Raw genomic sequence first — 14,438 nt, 5'->3', positions numbered from 1 at the left:
TACCGCCCTTCCTAGGACTAATACATACTTGTGATTATACCCCTTGCAAGCATCCGCAACTACAAGAAAGTAATTAAGAATTAAATCTAACCACAGCCTTAAACTCTGAGATCCTCGCGATCCCTCCCCGCATCGATATACCAACGGGGGTTTAGGTTTCTGTCACTCCGGCAACCCCGCAATTGGCAAACGAGTACAAGATGCATTCCCCTAGGCCCATAAATGGTGAAGTGTCATGTAGTCGACGTTCACATGACACCACTAGAAGAATAACACCACAACTTAAATATCACACCATTGAATATTACTCAACCATAATTCACTACTAACATTTAGACTTCACCCATGTCCTCAAGAACTAAACGAACTACTCACGAGACATCATACGGAACATGATCAGAGGTGATATGATGATGAATAACAATCTGAACATAAACTTGGTTCAATGGTTTCACTCAATAGCATCAACAACAAGTAGAGATCGATACCGGGAGAGTTTCCCCTATCAAACAATCAAGATCAAACCCAAATTGCTACGGCGATGGTGGTGTCCAGCGGTGATGACGGCGGTGATGATGGTGGAGATGATGATGATGGTGATGGCGATGATGTCCAGCTCGATGACGGTGACGATGGCGTCGATTTCCCCCTCCCGACGGGAATTTCCCCGGCGGATTCCTGCCCGCCGGAGAGCTCTTTTCTCTCTGGTGTTCTCCGCCCCGCAGAGGCGGCTGTAACTCTTCGCGAGGTACCCCTTCTGGCTTAGGTCTTCGGGGCGAAGGGTTTGGCGAAGAAAAGGAGGCGAAAAGGGTCGTGGGCCCCCCAGACCACATGGCGGCGCGGCCAGGGCCTGGGCCGCGCCGCCCTAGGGTGTGGGCCCACCCTGGCTCCTCCTGGCTCCTCCTTCTGACTTCCTTCGTCATCTTGAAAAATAGGATTTTTGGTATAATTTCCTTCCAGAGTTGATCTTCCGAAATATTGCGTTCTGACGGTGCTTTTTCCAGCAGAATCCTGGCTCCGGTGCTTGATCCTCCAATAATGATGAAACATGCAAAATAGATGAAATAACATAAGTATTGTGTCCCAATATGAAATATATCAATGAATAACAGCAAATTATGATATAAAATAGTGATGCAAATTGGACGTATCAGTGACTCCCCCTGGAATCAAGTGTCTCACCAAGCCCGGAATATGGCATGCCTCCTTAGCTCTTGCCAGCATGGCCGCCAAGGCGTCTACCATGAAGTCAAAGAGAATGGGGGACAGAGGGTCTCCCTGTCTGACCCCCCTCGCATTCCGGAAGAAGGGGCCAATCTCCCCGTTGACATTCACCGCCGTTTGGCCCCCGAGACCAATTGCATTAGGCGATGGACCATAGTGGCCGAGAAGCCTTTCTGGTGAAGCACTTCTCGCAAAAAATCCCAGTCGACCCGATCATAGGCCTTCTCAAAATCTAGCTTCAGGAAAAGGCCCCCTAGCCTTTTAGTCCGAAGCTCATGGGCAATCTCATGTAGGGCCAAAACGCCCTCGTGAAGGGCCCTACCCTTAATAAAAGCAGTCTGGGAGCGGTCTATCGTTCTATGAGCTAACGGGGCAAGTCGAGTCGCATACGCCTTCGTAACAAATTTAAAGATCACATTGATAAGCGCGATAGGACGATACTGCTTGATAGAGTCTGCACCTTTTACTTTAGGAATCAAAGATAGGATCCCAAAATTCATCCGGGAGATATCCACCCTCCCTAGGGCAAAGTCGTTAAGAATCTGAAAAACAAGGAGTCTCAAGGTTCCCCAAAACCTTTGAAAGAACGCCACAGGCAGACCATCCGGTCCAGGTGCCGAGTCCACTTTCATGTCATGAAGAATCCCATCTAGCTCCTCGAGCGTAAACGACCTTTCTAGCTCAGTGTTTTCCGAGTCGGAGATACATTTCGAGGCCGGCCACAGGTTTTGAGCTAGCGTGAAAGCCCGAGCCTCGCCAGCTGAACCCATCAATTGGCGGTAAAAGTCGTAAACTTGTCCCATAATAGCCACCTGATCCGTAAGTTCCCCCTGGTCCAAAATCAGACGAGGAATCCCACACTTCCGTCGCCGCCCATTGGCAATCGCATGGAAGTAAGCCGTGCAAGCGTCCCCTTTAAGGAGCCACTGCACACGACTATGTTAGCGCAATACTCTTCCTCTAAAGAGTCTAGCAAAACCACCTGATCTTCCAGGTGGTAGCGGAAGGCCCATCCTTCCTCGTCTAACCCTGACGAATCCGGCACCGCATCAAGCGCCTCTACTTGAGCCAGCAGCCCAGCTTTGCGGTCCCTCTTTTCCTTCCCAAGATTCATCCCCCAGCCCTTGAGAAACTGGCGCGTCAACCTGGCCACACACATCCAGAGGTCAATCGAACCCCTATGAGGCCCAAAGTCTGACAAGAAGGAGCCTAGTTTCCCCTTAACTAGGTCCAAAAACCCCGGCACCCCGAACCACCAGGTTTGAAAGATGAACCTGGAGGGTCCACAACGCTCATCCGCTCCACTCTTAAGGAGTAGCGGAGTGTGGTCCGAGCCAATCCGAGTGATCGCGGTTAGGGAGCAGAGCGGGAACCAGGCCTCCCAGGCAGGGGACACAAAAACTCTGTCCAACACACATCTCACCGGAGACAACTGTTTGTTAGTCCATGTATAACGCGCCCCGACCCTCGCCACCTCCCTAAGTGACAAGTTGGCAATCGCGTCATTGAACCTATGAACCCGTGGCCAATTAACATTGGCATTATTCTTATCCCCGGCCCGTCGGATAAGATTGAAGTCACCGCCCAACACCACCGGGTCCTGATAGGAGCTGACTTCCCTAACCAGCTCGCTCAGGAACTCCCCGGTACGCTGGTGATCCGCAGGTCCATAGACCAACATAAACCACCATTTATGTTTGGTTCTTCTCTGAAGAAGATGGGCGCTAAGGTAGAAAGTTCCCTTCCTCCATACCCCAACCTCAAACACCTCATCGCGGAAACCCAGCAATAGGCCTCCCGAGTGTCCTATCGCTGGCAGCCAGTTCCAGTTGAATTGGCCGCCGACTTCTAGCCTCCTGAGCTTAGAAGCCGAGAAATCATGTCTAATAGTCTCTTGAAGGCCAACGAAATCCACCTTTTCAGACCGCAGATAATCTAAAATTTGGGTCCGGCAACCGCTAGCCCCAAAGCCGCGAATGTTATAGATGAGACCTTTCATCGCTAACCAACACGTTTCCCCCTTCCCTTACGGGTTGACAGCATTGGCCGCTTCGCACACGCACGCTTGGGCTTGCTTCGATCACCAGTTGCTACCCCGCCCGGGCCCCCCAACCCGGGGTCATCCACCGTCAGCGCCGCCTCTTGCGATGCTACCTCCCTGGCAGCCGCAAGCCGTTCTTCCTTCTCCCTCTTAAGGGCAGCATCCGCAATAGAGGCCTGGGCCAGCTCCCTAGCTCGCACCAGGTCCAAAATCCCACTCGGCGAGCCCCGACTCGGGTTGAAAATAATGCAACTATCCACTAAGACATTAGAAAGCCTATCATCGGGGAGAGAGACAAGAGAGGTGGGAAGAGGCGTACCTGAGTCCAAGTTCTTGTTAGCAGTGAGCTTCTTGGCCTTCTCGAGCACCGAAAGGTTGGCCGACGCCTTGGTGTGCCTTGAGCTCTTCCTCACGGACAGCGGGTTGTCCTTCTTCTTGTGCGCCCTAGAGTACTGTCGCCGCCAGCTTCCCCTTCTCCGACGCAGCTGCCCCAACCGCCAGCTCCTCTCCGCCCGTTGGCGACAGCGCCCCAAGGAGCGGCGTGGCCGGCTTCACCCCGTCACCGCCACGCGCACCCTTAGACAAGGCAGGTTTCGTAGTATGATTTGGTGCAGCGCCGACCTGAAGTGAAGATCCACGCCGCCCGGAAAAATCAAGAGAGGCAGTCGTGACCATGACGGTGGCGCAAGCTCGAGGTCGCGTCAATGGCGTTTCAAACCAACTTGCGCCAGATCGGGGAAGTGGCCATGGAGAGCAACAGTGAACGGCGTGTTCGTGGCGCTTCTTGCCGCCAGAAACGCCCTTGCCGACATCCAGTGATGCGTGCAATTAACACACGTCCGTTGGGAACCCCAAGAGGAAGGTGTGATGCAGACAGTAGCAAGTTTTCCCTCAGAAAGAAACCAAGGTTTATCGAACCAGGAGGAGCCAAGAAGCACGTTGAAGGTTGATGGCGGCGAAGTATAGTGCGGCGCAACACCAGGGATTCCGGCGCCAACGTGGAACCTGCACAACACAACCAAAGTACTTTGCCCCAACGTAACAGTGAGGTTGTCAATCTCACCGGCTTGCTGTGAACAAAGGATTAACCGTATTGTGTGGAAGATGATTGTTTGCAAAGAACAGTAAAGAACAAGTATTGCAGTAGATTGTATTTCAGATGTAAAGAATAGACCGGGGTCCACAGTTCACTAGAGGTGTCTCTCCCATAAGATAAATAGCATGTTGGGTAAACAAATTACAGTTGGGCAATTGACAAATAGAGATACATATACATATCATGATGATTACTATGAGATTTAATCAGGGCATTACGACAAAGTACATAGACCGCCATCCAGCATGCATCTATGCCTAAAAAGTCCACTTTCAGGTTATCATCCGAACCCCTTCCGGTATTAAGTTGCAAGCAACAGACAATTGCATTAAGTATGGTGCGTAATGTAATCAACACAAATATCCTTAGACAAAGCATCGATGTTTTATCCCTAGTGGCAACAGCACATCCACAACCTTAGAACTTTCTCACACCGTCCTGCATTTAATGGAGGCATGAACCCACTATCGAGCATAAATACTCCCTCTTGGAGTCACAAGTATCAACTTGGCCAGAGCCTCTACTAGCAACGGAGAGCATGCAAGAACATAAATAACATATATGATAGATTGATAATCAACTTGACATAGTATTCAATATCCATCGGATCCCAACAAACACAACATGTAGGATTACAAAGAAACGATCTTGATCATGATAGGAAGCTCACAAGATCGAGCATGATAGCACAATTAGGAGAAGACGACCATCTAGCTACTGCTATGGACCCATGGTCCAGGGGTGAACTACTCACACATCAATCCGGAGGCGATCATGGCGATGAAGAGTCCTCCGGGAGATGATTCCCCTCTCCGACAGGGTGCCGGAGGCGATCTCCTGAATCCCCCGAGATGGGATTGGCGGCGGCTGCGTCTCCGGAAGGTTTTCCGTATCGTGGCTCTCGGTACTGGGGGTTTCGCGACGAAGGCTTTAAGTAGGCGGAAGGGTAGGTCAGGGGGCGTCACGAGGGGCCCACACGCTAGGGCCGCGTGGCCAGGGGCTGGGCCGCGCCGCCCTGTTGTGTGGCCACCTCGTGGCCCCACTTCTTATCCTCTTCGGTCTTCTGGAAGCTTCGTGTGAAAATAGGACCCTGGGCGTTGATTTCGTCCAATTCCGAGAATATTTCCTTACTAGGATTTCTGAAACCAAAAACAGCAGAAACAAGAATCGGCTCTTCGGCATCTCGTCAATAGGTTAGTGCCGGAAAATGCATAATAACGACATATAATGTGTATAAAACATGTGAGTATCATCATAAAAGTAGCATGGAACATAAGAAATTATAGATACGTTTGGGACGTATCAAGCATCCCCAAGCTTAGTTCCTACTCGCCCTCGAGTAGGTAAACGATAACAAAGATAATTTCTGAAGTGACATGCTATCGTAATCTTGATCAATACTATTGTAAAGCACATGAGATGAATGCAGCGATGCGAAGCAATGATGAAGATAATGAGTAAACAAATGAATCATATAGCAAAGACTTTTCATGAATAATACTTTCAAGACAAGCATCAATAAGTCTTGCATAAGAGTTAACTCATAAGCAATAAATTCTTAGTAGAAAGCTTTGAAACAACACAAATGAAGATATAAGTTTCAGCGGTTGCTTTCAACTTTAACATGTATATCTCATGGATAATTGTCAACACAAAGTAATATAACAAGTGCAATAGGTAAACATGTAAGAATCAATGCACACAGTTGATACAAGTGTTTGCTTCTAAGATAGAAAGAGTAGGTAAACTGACTCAACAATAAAGTAAAAGATAGGCCCTTCGTAGAGGGAAGCATTGATTACTATTTTTGTGCTAGAGCTTTTTATTTTGAAAACAAGAAACAATTTTGTCAACGGTAGTAATAAAGCATATGAGTTATGTATAAGACATCTTATAAGTTGCAAGCCTCATGCATAGTGTACTAATAGTGCTCGCACCTTGTCCTAATTAGCTTGGGTTAACACGGATTATCATTGCATAACATATGTTTCAACCAAGTGTCACAAAGGGGTACCTCTATGCCGCCTGTACAAGGGTCTAAGGAGAAGGTTCGCATTGGATTTCTCACTTTTGATCATTCTCAACTTAGACACCCATACCGGGACAACATAGACAACAGATAATGGACTCCTCTTTTAATGCTTAAGCATTCAACAACAGTTAATATTCTCATAAGAGATTGAGGTTTTATGTCTAAACTGAAACTTCCACCATGATTCATGGCTTTAGTTAGCGGCCCAATGTTCTTCTCTAACAATATGCATACTCAAACCATTTGATTGTGAAAACCGCCCTTACTTCAGACAAGACGAACATGCATAGCAACTCACATGATATTCAACAAAGGTAAAAAGTTGATGGCGTCCCCAGAAAACATGGTTACCGCTCAACAAGCAACTTACTAAGAAATAAGACACATAAGTACATATTCTTCACCACAATAGTTTTTAAGGCTATTTGTCCCATGAGCTATGTATTGTAAAGGTAAAGAATAGATTTTTAAAGATAGCACTCAAGTAATGTACTTTGGAATGGTGGAGAAATACCATGTGGTAGGTAGGTATGGTGGACACAAATGGCATGGATTTTGGCTCAAGGATTTGGATGCACGAGAAGAATCCCTCTCAATACAAGGCTAGGCTAGCAAGGTTGTTTGAAGCAAACTCAAGTATAAAATGGTGCAGCAAGACTCACATATAAACATATTGTAAGCATTATAAGACTTTACATCGTCTCCTTGTTGTTCAAACACCTCAACCAGAAAATATCTAGACTTAGAGAGACCAATCATGCAAACCAAATTTTAACAAGCTCTATGTAGTTATTCATTAATAGGTGCAAAGTACATGATGCAAGAGCTTAAACATGATCTATATGAGCACCACAATTGCCAAGTATCACATTATTCAAGACATTATACCAATTACCACATGCGGCATTTTTCGTTTCCAACCATATATCAATGAATGAGGTAGTTCAACTTTCGCAATGAACATTAAAGATAAAGCTAAGAACACATGTGTTCATACGAAACAGCGGAGCGTAATATCTCCAATATAAAGAATGCTAGGATCCGACTTTATTCAAACAAAACAAAAACTAAAGCAAACAGACGCTCCAAGCAAAGCACATAAGATGTGACTGAATAAAAATATAGTTTCACTAGAGGAACCTGATAATGTTGTCGATGAAGAAGGGGATGCCTTGGGCATCCCCAAACTTAGATGCTTGAGTCTTCTTGAAATATGCAGGGATGAACCACGGGGGCATCCCCAAGCTTAGACTTTTCACTCTTCTTGATCATATTGTATCATCCTCCTCTCTTGACCCTTGAAAACTTCCTCCACACCAAACTCGAAACAAACTCATTAGAGGGTTAGTGCATAATTCATATATTCAGAGGTGACATAATCATTTTTAATACTTCTGGACATTGCACAAAGCTACTGAAAGTTAATGGAACAAAGAAATCCATCGAACATAGCAAAACAGGCAATGCGAAATAAACGGCAGAATCTGTCAAAACAGAACAGTCCGTAAAGACGAATTTTACAGGGGCACTTAACTTGCTCATATGAAAATGCTCAAATTGAATGAAAGTTGCGTACATATCTGAGGATCACGCACGTAAATTTGCAGATTTTTATGAGTTACCTACAGAGAATTCTGCCCAGATTCGTGACAGCAAGAAATCTGTTTCTGCGCAGTAATCCAAATCTAGTATTGACTTTACTATCAAAGACTTTACTTGGCACAACAATGCAATAAAATAAAGATAAGGAGAGGTTGCTACAGTAGTAACAACTTCCAAGACTCAAATATAAAACAAAGTACTGTAGTAAAAACATGGGTTGTCTCCCATAAGCGCTTTTCTTTAACGCCTTTCAGCTAGGCGCAGAAAATGTTTATCAAGTGTTATCGAGAGATGAAGCATCGACATTACCTCGGGCTTTACGCCTACCCTTCTTACTCTTTTTCTTACTCTTTGGTTTAGGGAATACATGTCTACCTCCCGGTGTAGAGGTGAATTTTAGGGTGCCTTCTCCCACATCTATGATTGCTCCCAATAGTTTCAGCAGAGATCTTCCAAGCGTGATTTGTCCTGCTCCTACACATTCAATAACAAGATAATCAGTGGATACCGTTCTTCCAAGAATGGTTGTATGCACACCCTCGGCTATTCCCTTAGGGATTATAACAGAGTTATCAACAAGAGTTATTCCTTCTCCTCCTTCAACAAGTCCCCAGAGTGTCAAAGATTCATAAATACTCTTAGGCATAAGGCAAAATTCAGACATAATATCACAATAGGCATGAAAAGTTTCACCACCAATAATAACTTTAATAGTAGGGTCCCACATTGAAGGTTCAGAGTTCACTAAAACTTGATCAAGACGGTTACGAACATAACTATAATTTTCTTTCAAGCGAGATGCACTTATCTCAAGAGTGTTTAATCTATTATAAATGCTAATAAGAGCTGAATCAAAATTATTAGCTGAACTATGTGATGCAACCAATTTCTTTATGGCATTAAAAGCTTGATCCCCATTGCAATGAAGGAAATCTCCTCCCACTACAGCATCTAAGGCATATCTATAGCGAATCATAAGCCCAAAATAAAAATTACTAAGGAGCAGGCTTAGAGTCATTTGCGTTTCAGCTTTACGATAAGAATCAAAAATTCTAGACCAAGCATCTTTAAAACTCTCCTCATCCCCTTGTTTAAAAGTAAAGATTAATTCATGAGGTGAAGAAGTAACAGGTTCAGAGCTAGACATGATAACAAATAAACTAAATGCAAGTAACTAATTTTTTTGTGTTTTTGATATAGAGAACAAGACAGTAAATAAAGTTAAGCTAGCAACTAATTTTTTTTGTGTTTTGTTTAAGTGCAGCAAACAAAGTAGTAAATAAAGTAAAGCAAGACAAAAACAAAGTAAAGAGATTGGAAGTGGAGACTCCCCTTGCAGCGTGTCTTGATCTCCCCGGCAACGGCGCCAGAAAAAGAGCTTGATGCGTGCAATTAACACACGTCCGTTGGGAACCCCAAGAGGAAGGTGTGATGCAGACAGTAGCAAGTTTTCCCTCAGAAAGAAACCAAGGTTTATCGAACCAGGAGGAGCCAAGAAGCACGTTGAAGGTTGATGGCGGCGAAGTATAGTGCGGCGCAACACCAGGGATTTCGGCGCCAACGTGGAACCTGCACAACACAACCAAAGTACTTTGCCCCAATGTAACAGTGAGGTTATCAATCTCACCGGCTTGCTGTGAACAAAGGATTAACCGTATTGTGTGGAAGATGATTGTTTGCAAAGAACAGTAAAGAACAAGTATTGCAGTAGATTGTATTTCAGATGTAAAGAATAGACCGGGGTCCACAGTTCACTAGAGGTGTCTCTCCCATAAGATAAATAGCATGTTGGGTAAACAAATTACAGTTGGGCAATTGAAAAATAGAGATACATATACATATCATGATGATTACTATGAGATTTAATCAGGGCATTACGACAAAGTACATAGACCGCCATCCAGCATGCATCTATGCCTAAAAAGTCCACTTTCAGGTTATCATCCGAACCCCTTCCGGTATTAAGTTGCAAGCAACAGACAATTGCATTAAGTATGGTGCGTAATGTAATCAACACAAATATCCTTAGACAAAGCATCGATGTTTTATCCCTAGTGGCAACAGCACATCCACAACCTTAGAACTTTCTGTCACTGTCCCAGATTTAATGGAGGCATGAACCCACTATCGAGCATAAATACTCCCTCTTGGAGTCACAAGTATCAACTTGGCCAGAGCCTCTACTAGCAACGGAGAGCATGCAAGAACATAAAGAACATATATGATAGATTGATAATCAACTTGACATAGTATTCAATATCCATCGGATCCCAACAAACACAACATGTAGGATTACAAAGAAACGATCTTGATCATGATAGGCAGCTCACAAGATCGAGCATGATAGCACAATTAGGAGAAGACGACCATCTAGCTACTGCTATGGACCCATGGTCCAGGGGTGAACTACTCACACATCAATCCGGAGGCGATCATGGCGATGAAGAGTCCTCCGGGAGATGATTCCCCTCTCCGGCAGGGTGCCGGAGGTGATCTCCTGAATCCCCCGAGATGGGATTGGCGGCGGCTGCCTCTCTGGAAGGTTTTCCGTATCGTGGCTCTCGGTACTGGGGGTTTCGCGACGAAGGCTTTAAGTAGGCGGAAGGGTAGGTCAGGGGGCGTAACGAGGGGCCCACACGCTAGGGCCGCGCGGCCAAGGGCTGGGCTGCGCCGCCCTGTTGTGTGGCCGCCTCGTGGCCCCACTTCTTATCCTCTTCGGTCTTCTGGAAGCTTCGTGTGAAAATAGGACACTGGGCGTTGATTTCGTTCAATTCCGAGAATATTTCCTTACTAGGATTTCTGAAACCAAAAACAGCAGAAAACAGCAACTGGCTCTTCGGCATCTCGTCAATAGGTTAGTGCCGGAAAATGCATAATAACGACATATAATGTGTATAAAACATGTGAGTATCATCATAAAAGTAGCATGGAACATAAGAAATTATAGATACGTTTGGGACGTATCATCCAGCACCGCCTCGACCTTGAGTTAGGTTAATCAACTCAGATCCCCTCCGGAAACCGTGATTCCCCTCTGCCTTTTTCCTCTTCTAGGTCTCTGGCCTGGTGGTGTTGCATGTCTCCATGAGCAGGAGATGATCGACCTGATGCGGACCCTCATGACCGACGATGACAAGGCCCGGCAATTTCAAGCAGGAGGCCCTCGTCTCGCCAATCCCCCAATTCCCCAAGCTCAGCTACAGATTTTGCAAGAGTTCTGATGGATTTTGAACAATTTCTCCCTTGGAAGTCTGTTCTTCCATTTTCCAGAGTTTTCGGCAGACTTCAATGAACTTCTAGATTTTTGTGCCATGAGGGTGTGAATGAGCGTGGTGTGTCTCTGAGAATATATGATACGTCTCAAACGTATCTATAATTTCTTATGTTCCATGCTAGTTTTATGACAATACCTACATGATTTATTTATACTTTATATCATTTTGATGCATTTTCCGGTACTAACCTATTAACAAGATGCCGAAGCGCCAATTCCTGTTTTTCTGCTGTTTTTGGTTTCAGAAATCTTACACAGGAAATATTCTCGGAATTGGACGAAACAAAAGTCCACGTTCTTATTTTTCCAGGGGCTTCACGGAGTCCAACACTACTAGAAAAAGGCTTACCGCCGGCGACCTGAAAAGGCTTACCGCCGGCACTTTCGGATTCGCCGGTGATAACCTCGCCGGTGGTAATGCCTTACCGCCGGCGCCTTCCATTTCGCCAGCAGTAACATGCCGTTACCCCCGGCGCTTTCTCATATTTGCCAGCGGTATTGCTTACCCCCGGCACATGCCAAAGCGCCAGCACTAGTGAGGTTTACCCCTGGCACATGTCATGTACGCCGGCGCTATGTGTGTACAGGATTAAAAAAAAAGGTAGCCACCAGAACGTCCACCTTTGCCATATAGTTTTTTTTAACTGACCTTTGCCATATAGTTGCTACTACATTAATAAACCAATATTGCAAGGGTGGGGCCAGCTAAAGCCATGTTTTACATATACATCTTGAGAACAAAAACTCATCATAATGCCATCAGAACAGTCCATCTTCACCTTGGTCCCGCCCTTCATGCCCAAAGTCCAGGGCCATGATAGCATTGATCTCACCCCAAAGAGACCCCGGATTGGTATCAAACTTGAAAGGCACTGTAAATATCAACATAACGCAGTCATGTTCCAGTTATTTGCACTCTTAAAAAAATCAGAAAGTAGAAATTGCTGAAAATGATTGTAGCACTTATATTTTTACCTCAAACATCGACATAGTTTGCTACGGCATGATGGCTAAATTCAGAGAAAACGATATCATACTTTGGACACGTTTAGTGAGATGTACTAGACCAAAATGCATCTTTTTACACTAGATCAAACCACAAAATATAAATAGAACGTAGCTTTCCATGGAATTTTAGAGAGACAAATGAGAATTTGTGACAATATAAATAGAACCATATTGATAGCCTTCATTACATGAATTGCAAAATTCTGAATAGCTAGACTGACTTCTTGCAAAGGAATACACAACCAGTTGATAGCCTTCAATACTACTACCAGTTGTGATTTGTAAATACACAACTTAGAATGAAAATATGGAGGCCTACTTATAATAGGTAGCAAAGGAATCTCCACAGATCTTTAATGTACACATAATCAGATACAAATATTTATATTGAAATATGCAGATACATACTTATAATGAAAAGATGACAAACATTAATAACGTTACTAAACAAAATGAAACTGAGACTTGAAAATTATCAGCATTTGGCTACGCCACTATTTCCAGTCCATTCAAATTAACAGAATGCAGATAAACAAAAGTGGCTTATGATGATTCATGTACCAAAGTAACTTACGCGAGTGTGCCGATACCCTCCGCATCTCCGACGTCCGCTCTCTTGCAGTGAAGTTTAAATAAATATGAAACTATTTACCGCACTTCACTCTCGGACTGCTATATGTACAGATCTGCACTTGGTATTGAACAAGTTAACCTCTTATTTAGACAAGCATATAACAAGATGATCATAAACAAAAGAGCGCTGCTATAGCAGTTCTAACTGTCACTTTGTTACGACTGATAAGTAACTAGAGAATAGAAACATGAAATGGATCTGGCATAGCAAACTTCAAGAAATTTCGTGAATGTAGTTTCCTCCCAAACTGTACCTGAAGAAGTGCAAGTGCGTTGCAGACTCGGTTTGATGCACCTGGCGACAAAGTTGGGGGTGAAAGTGCAGGGTAGATTGACACAATTTCCTGCGAGTGTTTCCAAATTCCCAAATACACCAAGTGAGGAAGGCAGGCTTAACCTTTGACAAATTGCATTCGGAACAGCAAGTGCCGACTTGAAAAACAAACGGTGACTGATCTCAATAGTTTGACAACATAAACAGAGCATAAGGTAAGAAATCAGGGCCAAAAGCTCCCAGTATTTCTACTTCAATGTCCAAGCATGCACATCCTAATGATAGGGGACATATGAATTACGCATACCTGAAGCAGGGCAGCGATTGTGCCAAAGGAGTGCCATAGAAGAGGGGCCAGGTCTTGAAATATCTCCCGTTTCTGAAATGAGTACAGTACATTAAGTTAGATTCTCGTTGAAAAAAAAAACCCACACAATCGTTCCTCGAGGGGAAGGGCTAGAACCCTAGAAGAGCAGGGCGGACCTTAGATAGCTCGAGGAGGGCGTTCTTGCGCAGGTCGCAGTCGCAGAGGTCGAGCACCAGCTGCTCCGCCGACTCCAACTTCCTGTCATTGGGTTCCTGCGCCGCGGCCGCGCTGGCGCCTCCGCCGATTGGGACGAAGGCCTCTCATTGCCCCGGCCGACGGCGGCGTCCGGCGAGGGCCAGCACCCGGCGGGTGGTCTTCGATGCCGGACCAGCAGCCGCTAGCTCCGCTAGGGTTTCGCGGAGGCACGGGGCGGTGCGGGTCTGTGGGAGCAGGGAAGGTGGTGTGGTAGAGGACTACGACGTCGTGGCCGGCAAGTTCGTCGGGGAGGAGGCGGCGCCGGAGTGGGGACGGAGGGAGAAAGGGGAGCGCGCTAGCTAGGGAAAGGAGAGGAGAGGCCAGATGGGGAACTGGAGGATTGACCGGAACGGGGAGAAGGGTTGGTATAGGCAATCTATCCCTGGCGAAAAGAAAGGGTTGATGCCGGCGTTAATTTTGGCCCAAAATGGCCCAAAACAGCCTAACTTACCCCCGGCATATGCAACACTATTTGGCCGGCGATAATTATACTACCTCTGGCGTTTCCGAGTTCAATCGCCGGCGGTAATTGGAGGCCTGTTCGGGTGGTCTCGGCCCACCTTACCGCCGGCATTTTCTTTTCCGATTCGCCGGCGGTAACTGCAGTACCCCCGGCGACCCCATTTCAACTCGCCAGCGGTAACGCGAGGAAGGCCTAAAAGATCTTACCGCCGGCAACTTTGGCCCGAGTT

General features: G+C 45.7%; 1 protein-coding gene and 2 long non-coding RNA genes across 3 annotated transcripts; 1 reads left to right on the top strand and 2 right to left on the bottom strand.

Annotated features, from left to right (window-relative positions):
- Positions 1-2,065: 2,065 nt before the first annotated feature.
- On the bottom strand, positions 2,066-3,223 carry LOC139839158 (uncharacterized). The gene has a single exon (XM_071829202.1). The coding sequence runs from the start codon at positions 3,221-3,223 to the stop codon at positions 2,066-2,068; it is 1,158 nt and encodes a 385-aa protein (XP_071685303.1).
- Positions 3,224-10,958: 7,735 nt separating this feature from the next.
- On the top strand, positions 10,959-11,319 carry LOC127348818 (uncharacterized). The gene is made up of 2 exons (XR_007879960.1): positions 10,959-10,988; positions 11,088-11,319. It is a non-coding gene; the product is annotated as an uncharacterized lncRNA (long non-coding RNA).
- Positions 11,320-12,992: 1,673 nt separating this feature from the next.
- Positions 12,993-13,942, bottom strand: LOC139830929 (uncharacterized). The gene is made up of 3 exons (XR_011744455.1): positions 13,668-13,942; positions 13,492-13,563; positions 12,993-13,254 (listed from the first exon to the last, which is right to left on the bottom strand). It is a non-coding gene; the product is annotated as an uncharacterized lncRNA (long non-coding RNA).
- Between the last annotated feature and the right edge of the window lie 496 nt (positions 13,943-14,438).

The sequence above is a fragment of the Lolium perenne genome, chromosome 4 (assembly GCF_019359855.2).
Source record: "Lolium perenne isolate Kyuss_39 chromosome 4, Kyuss_2.0, whole genome shotgun sequence".
Taxonomy (NCBI): Eukaryota; Viridiplantae; Streptophyta; class Magnoliopsida; order Poales; family Poaceae; genus Lolium; species Lolium perenne.
Note: the sequence above shows the minus strand (reverse complement) of the source record. Positions and strands in the feature narration are given on the sequence as shown.